The 13,110-nt window shown below is 29.9% G+C and overlaps 1 protein-coding gene across 1 annotated transcript; it reads right to left on the bottom strand.

The window, feature by feature from the left end:
• Positions 1–9,138: 9,138 nt before the first annotated feature.
• LOC145619951 ((R,S)-reticuline 7-O-methyltransferase-like) lies at positions 9,139–11,006 on the bottom strand. Its single transcript, XM_081674628.1, has 2 exons — positions 10,209–11,006; positions 9,139–9,628 (listed from the first exon to the last, which is right to left on the bottom strand). The coding sequence occupies exons 1-2, from the start codon at positions 11,004–11,006 to the stop codon at positions 9,326–9,328; spliced, it is 1,101 nt and encodes a 366-aa protein (XP_081530754.1). The 3' UTR covers positions 9,139–9,325.
• Between the last annotated feature and the right edge of the window lie 2,104 nt (positions 11,007–13,110).

The raw sequence follows: 13,110 nt of genomic DNA, 5'->3' as shown, positions 1-13,110 counted from the left end.
AGAGAGAGAGAGAGAGGGTTGCTTTTAACTTTAAAATTTTATGCTATACACTAATCTCAATAAGTATTGTACTATATACAAGATACTTATCCTAAAATTAGGATTCTAACACCTACTTGTCTATGTTCATTTTAATTTGAGTAAGGGTTGGTATTTCCTTTTACCAATCCTCCAATCGCCCTGATCGCGCCACCCAGTTTGTTAATCTTCCAATCGATTTGATCGCACCACCCAGTGTGTCAATCCTCCACTCAATCCTCCAATCGCCTTGATCGCACCATCCATTTTGTTAATCCCCCAATCACCTTAATCGTACCACCCAGTATGCCAATCCTCCACTGAATCTTCCAATCGCCTTGATCGCATCACCCAGTTTTTCAATCCTTCAATCGCCTTGATTGCACCACCCAATTTTCCAATCCTTTAATCGTCCTGATCACGCCAAGCCCCATTCATCATATGTATTCATTAAATACCGATGCAACAATCACAAATCATAAAATTTTTATTTCCCGTCTAATTTCATGAAATTGAAGGAGCACTAGCTACTAAAAATTACTAACATATACCGTGAGTAATTTGTTGAAGCTACCTTACTAATCACATATAAAGGGAATAAACAATCAAATAATAACTAACACTATTTACAGGTGATAAATCAACATCTAATCAAACAACTTACAAAATAATAACAAATTAAGATCACCTAGATTAAAATGTAGCAATAAATTCAATTCAATCAACACACGTATATTACACTACTACTTCCTTCGCAACATAATCTATTCCATCAGATTTCAACTTTGATCAACGCTAACAACTATTACTTAACCTCATTACAAATAAAACATTAGCGATGTTTAAAGGTTTTCTAAAACTGCCCACTCTGGCCTCTATGTCTGCATCATTATTTACTATAACTAAAGTGATCATTAGCCAAATTAAATTTAAGGCTAGCCAATCAGAGCAAAAGAAAATCGACAAACAAAACGCAACTAATTACATTAACACATAAACTACGACTAATTATACACTAATCACCGAGGTGAAATCACATTGGGGGACCGCGCGCGTAGCGCGCGGGCCAACAACTAGTATATAGCAAAAGACAATATAGTAGGAAGATAGACTCCAAAACACCACCAAATAATGGGAGTACTTAACAGTAAAATTCATACAAATAGTATTATATGATATCTTGAATTCTGAAAATTTAATACAAGCTTTTAGTAGCCAGAAATCATTATACCCAACAAAAAAATAATCTACTTTAATTTACATGCTTGATAATACAAATTATAACATTAACAAACATGCAGAAAAAAAAATAATCATAATTACGTAAACTTAAAATTTTAAAACGAATCAATTATTAACAAAATCAATCAAATAATAATTCAAGCACCCAAAAAAAAAACAAATCCTCTGTTTGTAGTGCATCTCAAAGCCCTCTTTCAAGCATCTTCTCGACATTTTCGATCGATTCGAGCCGTTGAAGAAGCAATTGTTGCTTAAATTTCTGAATAAATTTCTCAGCACTTTCATTTATATCTTCAGATTTCTTACTCTCTAGCTTTTTACCGGGCACTTGCGTTATAACTTTTTTCTCTACTTGAGGAAAAAATTCATCATCATGAACAAAAATCTTATTATCACTATTATTAGACAATCTAGACTTATTATTAGTAACTGGCGTAACCTTTTGAAGATATGCACGATCATTACTACTTGGCTCTGCTAATTTCCTTAAACATTCGAGCTCGTCTTCATCTATACGTACCATTCTAGATTGAACGATTGGCTCGGCTAATTTCCTTAAGCATTCGAGCTCGTCTTCATCTATACGTACAGTGGCGTATCCAGGAATTCCGAACTGTGGGTTCGGAATTTTTTAAAAAATGATGATCATATATTAACTAAATATTCAATACATAAGTTCATTTTTTTTTAATTACAAATGGATGGATTTTACAAAAAAAAAAAAAAAACACCTACAAAAGCATTTTTCGAGTTTTCATAGTTTGAAATTAAAGCGTGCTAATACATTACTACTTCTATAAATCTATATTTCTATTGCAAAAAATCAATATTACACATAAAAATTAAAATAAAAAATCTCAAGCCCCCAATAAACACAAATTTAACAATGTAAACTTCTTCTAATTATCAATTAAAAGACCAAGTAAAAATTTTAAATTCTAAGTTTCTACAATTCAATTTGTCAACAATTCAAGTATTCAACAATATATCAAAACCAATTAAAAAAATCAGTATGTAATTAACTAATTATCACTAATTTTAATAAAATCAACCATTAAATAAAGATTTAAGAATTAAGAGGAGTAGAGGAATAAGAGGTCTCACAAACTCACGAAGAACGGAAAAACTCGGAAAAAATTACAAAAAAGAAAGATAAAAACATAAAATGAGATTAACCATTAAATAAAGATTTAAGAATTAAGAGGAGTAGAGGAATAAGAGGTCTCACAAACTCATAAAGAACAGAAGAACTCGGAAAAAAATATCAAAAAAAAAATAAAAACATAAAATGAGGGCAGTAGGAATCGAACCCAAGACCTAAGGAGGAGATTCAATGCTCTAACAATCACTCCCTTACCAATGTGCCAGGCTTTAACATTTGATTATTTATCTCACATAAATTAGTTTTAACCCTTTTTTTCTTTTTTTTTTTAAAAAAAAAAAATTAAAACTTATAATTTTTTTCCGAAAAATCTGTGGGTTCAATGAACCCCCTTGAACCCCCCCTAGATCCGCCCCTGTATACGTACCATTCTAGTGTTGTTCCTCTCCATTTTTGTTGTTTGATTTTGATTTTGTTTGTTTTATGAAAAATAATTGGAAGGTTTTAATAAATGTGAATGTTATGGTATAATAAAAGTGTAACATAAGGTGTATATATATAGGGGGGTTGGAAGTATGGTTTATATTTGAAGATTATAACATGTGAGCAGGAGTTGGCTGAGTCAATTGCGTGTTATATAATTATATGTGTAATTCTTGGAAGATTGGCAACTTTAATTTGTGTATGATTATATTTTTGAATAAGTTGTATTTTCATGGTTTGGTCGGTTATATGGTGAAATATTTCCCATGTTGCGCCGTTTTTCTTGATCTAGTTTGGCTGGCAGTCTCAAGGTTAATTGGTCTAGGTGCTTTTGATTACTTCTTCTGTCCCTAAAATTTGATATTGCTCATGTCACAAAGAAAGAAAAAAAAAAGAATCAAAATTACTCTAAACAATTTATATGCCTATAACACGGTCTTTCGTTTTCTTAATAAGAGCCTATTACTTCAGCTTAATTTTAGTTCATTTTAGTTCAGTTCAGCTCCAATCAGTTCAGTTCAACTCTTAATTTCCTTCTCTCATAAAATATTAATTTCAGCTCTATTTACTTCAGTTCAGTTCCAATCAGTTCAGTTCAACTCCAATCAGTTCAGTTCAACTCCAATCAGTTCAGTTCAGCTCAATTTAGTAAATGTGAACATGCCCTAATTGTCTACATTTCTTTTATCAAATATGAGTATGAAAATTCAATTAAGATTATTACTTATCTAGTTATCTGTACAATACAACTTCTATAAAGGTAACGATAGGAAAATTTAGCTAACATATGTAAAGGATTGAGTGTATAATTTAGTGAATAATAATGTTTGTGTTTAGGGAAATGAATATTTTGCATATAAAAAGTGATAATATATAAATTGAAATACTTTTTTTTTTAAAAAAAAAAAATTTAATGGGAATTGAAATACTTAGAACAGCTATTTATTAATTTTGTCATAAAAGTTGATGATACACTAGTAGATGTTATTTCATACTTCGTACTTTGTTGAAATCTAATATATATATTATATAAATAAAGTAGGCATTTTTGGAGAGCATTGGGAGCGCCACATAAGAAAAGGTATATTTTCGACCAATTAAAAATTAGATTTCTATTTTATTTTAGAATTAAAAAAATCACTCGCCACCTAAACAAAAGTGACGAATGAAATTTTAAATTTTTGCCACGTAGGTAAAAACGACGAATAGTAATTTATTAGGATTTTAATTATTTAAGAACACTAAATTTTATCATTTTTATTTGTTACAAAACTAAAAATTATCTTTAGATATTAGGATTTATATTATTTAAAAAACTAAAATTTATATTTTGATATTTAAAAAATATAAATTATCATTTGATGTTAATGGTTTTATGTAAATATCTAATGATATGATATTTTCATACAAAATTTTTAAAACTTATAATGCAAGAAAACAATTAAGATATCACCAAAAAAATATTTATATACAAAATCTATATAAAAATTCGTGCATCGTTCGCCACATAAGCAAAAGTAATATTTCGACCAATGAAAAATTAGATTTATATATTAGAATTTAAATTTTCAGTCGCCATTTAAGAAAAAATTAACAAATGAAATTTGAGAATTGAAAACAAAAAATAGTAATTTAAGATTTAAATAATGAAAAAAAACAAAAAATTATCTATTATATTAGTATCTTTTACATTAGGATTTATATTATTTTAACAAATAATTAGAAATTAAAAAATATATTTTGATTTAATGATTTTATCTAACTATCCGATGAATGAGATAATATTTATTTCAATTTATAAATTCAGGTTTTATATACGTAAAATTTGAATAATAATAATTTAAAACTTAACAAAATATTTTATCTTAAATTAATGTTAAAATAATAGAATAGAAAATAAAAACAAAAAATATTAAGAAATTACAAAAAAAAAAAAAATATACAAAAATGAAATATTTAAAAACCGTGTATCGCACGGGCTTACATCTAGTGGAGTAATAATTTAGACATCTAATTTGAGGTAGAGTAATTGCTAGAAAAGGATGAAAAACCCACGGTGTATAGTCTAATATCTGCCTTGTGAAAGCTGAATTTCATAGCTTTTTAATATAAGTACGGAATATGATAATATCAAATCTGTTGAAAATATATTTTCTAGTCAACTGAAGGATGGTGGCTAGCCAAAGAAGAGAAGTCAAAGCTAAGTACTTCATTTATTTTCTAAAACGAGTATTCTACAGTATAACCGTGCGTACGTGCACCTTTTCTTTTTGTTTTTGTATTGTTTTTATTAATCTTTTGTTGGAGGTAAGGAAGGTGGTGTATGAATTCATGCCCCCAATAAAGTAAATCTAGTTTGTATTACATAAGAATGTATGGTGCAAGTCCCAAACAAACAAACAAACAAAAAGTGTAATTTGTTTTAGCTCAATTCATGTACTAAGGAAACACCATCCATGCATCTAGGATCGATGATCCTCAATGGCTCATTCCAAAAAATAATTCGTGTATCCTTCTTTCGAAAAACAAATCTAATTAATCAATCATACTAATCACCGAGATTTAAATTTGTGCAGTATAACGTATGTAAAAGATTAGATTTATTTGAATTTCTTTATATAGTTATTTAATACGGAGTATTTAAAATCAAATCTCATTTATTTAATGCACGCACTTGGTACATCTCCATTTATTAATTAATATCAACATTTTCAATAAAAAGGAAAACATAATTCTCCATATACTCAAAGTTGTTTTGAACACCGAAATAACATTGAAATAAATACAAGTACAAAAATATAGACATAATGCAAAAGTCTAAATATTGCAATTAAAAAAATACGGAAGGTTCGGGAGGAAGTATTTAGTATGGGGTTGCTCTGCCCTAGTGCCCTACAACCATATTCGAAGTATAGTCATCCTCTAGTATTTTAGAAGGTACACTACCTACTAATTGACTTCACTCTATAGTTATTGATGAATAAGGCTGCCCATAACATCACATTTAATGTTCATAACCACCCACGTGTAATTGTATTACATAATTATAACTTTTATAACCAATAAAAAATAAGTTATGTAACTATAATAACAATAATAATCAAAATAAAATAAGAATTCATTACAAGTGGAAGTTAGCTAGGTTAATTATAAAGCAATAGTAAATGTTAGTTAATTAAAAGCGTCATGTATGGGGCCGAAAGATGCCCATACAAACGCGTCAAATTTTAAATTGGATTATAATTGGATTTAAGATTATCTTTTTCTCTTGAATTGAAAATTAATTTGTCACCTTTTCGTATAGTAGTAGTTAGTTGAATGTATTGGTAGGTTTTAATGTCTTATTATACGAAGCTATGAAGAAGCAAAGTTCCCGTAATTAATTAGTTAAGCTATAAAAATATGCTTAATTAGCTTCTAATAGCTTGTTACGTATACGTAGTTTACATGCACATGTGCTTTGTTGTAAGATTAAAGGCGTTGAATTGTAATTATTTTGACTAATTTAAGATAAAGAAAGTGTATATGATACAGTCATACAGATATGATAATAATGTATAAGAAATCGTAATTTCAAATTAAATGAGTTAGTAACCATCTAATCATCACAATTTAACTACTAAATTTGACAACATCTCATAGATAATAATTATTAGAAATGTATTTATTAGCTTAATCGTGTAAAACTTCTTCATTGGAAATTATATATGTATTTACGATTTAAAAATTATAGTGGCTTTTATAATGACACTTATTTGTTAAATCTATACGAATCTACAAAGTATTAAAAAAACGTTCCTACAAAATTAGTAACTAACATTCAAACTTGGCAGTTGGCACAATTGACAACATCTTATTAGTTTGAACAACACAACAACAATAATAACAACAACAACAACAAAGCCTTAGTCTCAAAATGATCAAGAAACTTATGAAATTATGAAATATTGACATTAAGAAACTTTACATTAATACGAATCTAGCTGAAAACCGTCCCTCGGACATTAGATAACCCTTAAAATAATTCCTAAAATGGTATTAATTTAGAAATGTGTGTCAAAATCACTCGTTGATGGGTGTAATTAATGTTTATTTCAATTTAATATATTTTTACTTTAGTTATCTTATGATTCTTATCTAACACCCCTAGGGCGTTCATTAGCTTTTGCCCATTAAATTATTGAACAACTATTTACATGATGCTAATATTTATTTATATCACATTAAATTAATTGATAAAAAAAAAATTATAGATAAAATTAGTATATTTTGTAAGAAAGAAAATTTACTATATTAATAGTGTTAAAAGCTAAATTGTGTCATTTATTCAGGAATGGAGGAAAAACCACGTTTCGCCCCTGTAAAGAAAGAGAAACATGTCAAACTACTATGTAGCAAGTAACATTCTAAACATTGAATTACAAATCTTAATCATCACAAATTTTTATATGTGGTTGGTTACACGTGTGGCTAGCCATTATATGCGTTTTCACTAGTATTGTAGAGATTATTTGATCAGTGTTATGATGTAATGGTAACCTTATAACACTCATCCGTGTCAAAATAATAAAATTTAAAATCCGTGCCAAATAGCAACCCTAGACATCCGTGCCATACACTGGCTATTCTTTTAAACCAAAACTTGTCAAAAAAGGCAGAACTTCACTATTAAGCCCAACAAAAGCCCAAAAGCAATATGAATTTTATGCATCTATGATTTAGAAAGTCATAGTAGATGTTTTACTATTCTTTCAAAAAAAAAAACACACACACCGCCTGGTTGCACTTGATTATTGAGCCCAAAAGTGTAAACCCAGAAGAATAGCAAATCAATTCTTAAACATATGGCTTAAGCTTATGATTCTGTTTCAATTATGTCAAATTGTCAAGCCAACCTGATCAAATCAAGTTGTCCGTTTAATTATGTACGGATATGATTATGTTTTATCCATTAAGTAATAAAATGTTGATTTTGTTTTTTGAACCTAATTGTGCAATGGTAAGAAGCAAAAACAACCTAGCAAGGCTAAATTCAATGTCATGCATGATAGAAGAGCCATAATTTAGAGAGCTCCTCTCCCGGTGCCAGGTGATCCTGAAATCAATTCTCATCACCCGTCCTTGTGACTCTCTAAACACCAAACAAAAAAAAAGTACTGGATAAATTGTATAGAGTTTCACTTTACCGTCCCCTAATGATTATTGATCATAATCAATGATGTGGATCTTTATTAGGACTATCTTGGCATTCTTATAAATAAAAGTACATGAATAATGGGCTGATGTCTTTGACTTGTTGCCGATATACTAGGTTCCTTGTCATTTAATCATAAAACCTCAATAATTATTGAGAATGACATTGAAGTTTGAAGTGGTGTTAAGTTGACTTGAGCTAAGCCAGCTTGTTTTACTTGTAATTTAAATTTACTGTTCTTGATTGAATACGAAACCAAAAATGAGAGTTCAATCATCAACTTAATTTTGTTGAGTCAGTTAGTACTTTGACATACATGATAAGAGTCAATGTAAGAAACATGTTACAATATCATTCTCATTCACCTCAAGCTTCAAACCCAAGGCTAAGCTTCAATTATATTATTAGCTTAGCCGCTTAGGTTTGTTTGTTGAGATAGTCCCTTAAGATTTTTATTTTTAATTTTATTTTATTGATAATATACTTACATTATATTATATTTCTACTTTAATCTCTACTCATAATCTCCATTATTCATTGTTTTAATTTATTATTTCTCTCCTCTCACATCCTCTATACTTTTCAATAGATTATTTACTCCGCTATGTAATTTTTTAGCTGAGGGCGGCAAACACGTAGCCAAAGGATTGCTAGCTTGCTACGTTTGAAGGTTCTATGATAATAAGGTGGTATTTGAAGCGAATATTCAACATACATTGATAAAGAAAAGGCTTGGTTTTCCTTTTGATTATTATTATTTGCGTTTGAATAGATTTCTTGCCATGGGGTATTAAAATACACCGGCCTAAGAAGATGCTCGCATACCAAACAAAAATAAAATAAAATGAAAAAAGAACACCTGAATATAAAATACAAAGTAAATAACATATACTCGAGAACATACTGTTCTTTCATATTTTCAATACAATAACTAAATTAAACAATATACCACATTAGCACACATTAACACGAATAACCTTAAAACAAATAAGTCGTCGTTTCAATCCCACTAACTATATTATTACACATCGTGTTTTTTTTTTTTTTTTTTTTTTTTTTTTTTTTTTTTTTTTTTTTTTTTTTTTTTTTTAAAAAAAAATGTTATGCCAGTATTATACTTTGTAACATAATTACATAAAACACCGTACACGTAACGCAAAGTTGACTTAAACTTATTAAAATACATAATTTTTGCCATTCTTTTCCTTCAATAACGCATGCATAATGGCTTGCTTCATTATTTGTCTTAGGCAAATAAGCAATAGGTCTAGATAATCTCTCGTCATTTAATTGAAAACCTCGATAATTGAGAATGACATTGGAGTTTGAAGTGGTATGAAGTTAATATGAGTAAACCCGGCTTCATTTAACAATTTCTTCCATTCATCTTCAGTCCTCTCTTTAGCACCACTAAAGGTTACCATCATCAAGAGATCAAGGGCTATGGATGCATCATCGAACATCGCGTGGCGATCGGGATGTAGAACCATGTCCACAATGATCACCTTTCCTTTCTTTTCAGCAACTGCTTCTTGACACTTCTTTAGGATCAGCAATGCATCCTCATCGCCCCAATCATGTAATACGGACTTCATTCAACAAAATAAACAATGATATCAAGTCTAAGTTGTTACAAATTTACAAGTGTTTCATAATACTTTTTCATTGGATTTGTGCTTGGCTTTTTTATTTTTTTTTTTTTATTTTTTTTTATTTTTTTTAATTGACTCTTCTTATTTAATGTACGAAAAGCCCTAGTTTACGTAAAAAAAAAAAAAAAAAAAAGTCAAATGAAACGATGATCTTCAATCAATGGTCATTCGAATTGACTTTAGGATAGATCATTTTTGATTCTAATGCCAATATGCATAATCTAATAAAACAAACCATCATTAAACACATTTATTTTTTTATCAATTCGAACCGAGTGAAGTTAAGTTATATCAGTTTGGTCAAGTGATTTTAGGTAGAGTTTAGATCAGCTATATTATTAATCTCTTATGTGTTTAGTCATTTGATAAACACATAATTAAACCTCTCAACTATTAATCTATCATGAATCATTTAGATTCCATAAACAATCAAAATAGCAAACTAATTTAAAGAGGACAAAAGGAACAACAAATAGAAACAAAGAGAGTACGTTATTCAATTCATATACATACGTACCTTGATGATAACATTATCAGCAGAAGGAATCTCCTTAAACATGTCACCTCCAACATGAGTAACTCCAGGGTATTGAGGAGCATTAGCAATAGTAGTAGGAAGATCAAAATTTATACCTTTAATATGAGGGTATGCCTTAACAATATAAGACACCAACTTTCCAACATTACCCCCAACATCAACAATTGTACCTTCCATCTCATTAAACCCATCCTTATAATCACTTATGATAGCATCTAAGGATGTATTAGTAGCCGCCATCATCCCGGAAATAAACAACTTATTAACACTAGCATCCTTAGATGTCATCTCCCATAAGGGTGCACCATGAGCCAACTCGAAAGGCGTCCCACCCTCCTTAATCGAACGCCCTATTTCAAACCATCCATCCACCATCACAGGGTGGGTGAAGGCTAGAAATATAGGGGCAAGGCTTAACTCTTGATCATGCAAGAGACACTTTGAGGTTGGGGTTAGTCCATACAAGGCTACGCCGGGTTCATCATCACCCGGCGACAAAGACAACTTTTCATGATCAACCGTGAAGACTTTCTTGCGGACTAATACACGCATGATGCGTGCAAGAGATGAGAGGTTTGGGGAGGGTGCCTCGAGTTTCGAGGCGAGTTCGGACAAGCTCATAGGTTGGCCATGGGTGTGTATGATGTTCGCAATGCGGAGCTCAATGGCAGCACGTAGCACAAGGCTATCTGCGTAGGCAAAGAGGTGTTTGCACACCTCTTCTTGAGCTTGTAAGAGCTCAACTTTCTCATTAACTTCATTACTTGTGCTTCCCATTTTTATTAGGCTTGTTTTTTAGGGCTTTTTAGTTATTTAATTTTCTTAAAAGTTCTAATTGCTTAATTAGTTTGGGTTGTTATGACTTATGAGGTCTAAGTACGACAAATTTATAGGTTAAAAAGTGTTGACTTTTAACTTTTTCATGCTGCACCTCTCTATTTTTTTCTTTTTCAAAGCATATCCATTGATTTCATGGAGCTCGTTCATCATATTAAAATATACTCCGTTTATTTTGTTTTCTAACTAATAACTATATTTTTTTATAGCAAAATTATTGAGATGTAACTCTCAAATATATTTTCTTTGACCCATAATTTTGTACTCCGTATTACTCCATAGACTATATGCCCCACTTTAATGTTGTTGGCTTACCAAACGTTTTATTTTAAAATTTAACAAAATGAAACACGATAGAATTGAATATAATCTCCGTATTATTTAATGTGGCTATGGTTTATTTATTTATTTTTTTTTTAGGTGGCCATGTTACATACAACCTCCGTTTTTTTTTATAGTTGTACAACACTTTTCTAAAATAGAAATGTCACAATAGTTGCAACACACTAAAAAAGGAAGGTTTTTAAAGTGAAAATTGTACAATTACCTTTATTTAAAGCACACATGACCCACTTGATTATACTCCCAACAACATTTAACCCCGTTTTAAGTGTATTATATCGTGCGAGGTCAACTTTTCTTAAATACCATGATAAAGTATGTGTGTATTATATCGTGCAAGGTCAACTTTTCTTAAATACCATGATCCTAGTATTATTTTTTTTATTTTGTTCCTACTACCCTAGCCACCGCCCTTCTCTTCCCGTAGCCACCTTAACATCCCGCCACCATGACTAAAGATGGAGACAACTCGTCTTCTTCTTCTTCTTCTTCTGAATATTTATATCCTTCATCATCCATGCACTTGATCACTTATACTGATGCAGATTGGGGCGGGTGTCCATGCATGAATAGTTAATGAGAGAAGAAAATTGAACTAAACTATTAATGAGAGAAGGAAATTAGAAACTGAATAGTTAATGAGAGAAGAAAATTAGGAACTGAACTGAACTGAAATTAAGCTAAATAGAATAAGTCTTTAAGATTTTACACAACGTTACACTTTGATTGTTTTCCATTTTAAGTTATGGAATACTATTTAAGTATCTACTATGGATTAATTGAAAAAATGAGTAAAATATTAGTGTATAACTTAATTTATATTAAAAAAATTTAACAAGGACTGTAATTCAGGCTATTGGCTAAGGCCCTTGATTCTTTGAAAGGTACAATGTCGAAAAAGAGGTAAGGAATTTAATGATAAAATTAATGTGACAATTCAATTCAATTTGATAGAAAGATACATATATCCTTTTTGGATCATTCGCTATCTTGTGAAAGGTACAATGTTAGTTTAGTTTTCTTGCAAGAAAATTAGCCTTGAAGATAGTGATTGGTGAGAGAAATATGCCGTATCAATTAAGTATAACAATGCATAGTATGCATGCATATAGGTCTTGGACCCAACTCACAACGTTTTGGACGAACCGACTTGCATTTCAGTTCATGGAGAAATTGGGTCTAGTTGTTAAGAGTCAATGAGTCATTTTCATTCATCTTAAATCTAACTTCAATCCAAAACCGACATATAAATAATTATTATAAAAAAAAAAATTATTTGAAACTCGTATGTAGTTAGACATTTTTTTTTTATTTGTGATATTCAATTGTGAAATAGAAATAGTTATATGAAGTATAAAGATTTTGAATCTGTTTTAGGCCTTAAATTATTAGATAGACAAATGGATTTGGACATAAGTTTTCTCCCTCATATTTACATACGTCAATGTACACATAAGAATGTCATTTTCCCAACTTTTAACCACAAACCTCTAAAGAGTTAAAACTCAATGTTAGTGCACTACTTCCCCTTAAATTATGGTGAAGAATAATTTGAAGATTATGGTGTTATACATAATTTGTGTTATACAGCAATATATATACTACTTATATTGATTGCAACCAAACAAAATTTGACCAAATGAGCCAGTCAAAACTAAAGAGAGTGGTTACTTAATTAAATGAAGAAATGGGGTTACATACT

Source organism: Chenopodium album, chromosome 27 (genome assembly GCF_948465745.1).
Source record: "Chenopodium album chromosome 27, dcCheAlbu1.1, whole genome shotgun sequence".
Taxonomy (NCBI): domain Eukaryota; kingdom Viridiplantae; phylum Streptophyta; class Magnoliopsida; order Caryophyllales; family Amaranthaceae; genus Chenopodium; species Chenopodium album.
Note: the sequence above shows the minus strand (reverse complement) of the source record. Positions and strands in the feature narration are given on the sequence as shown.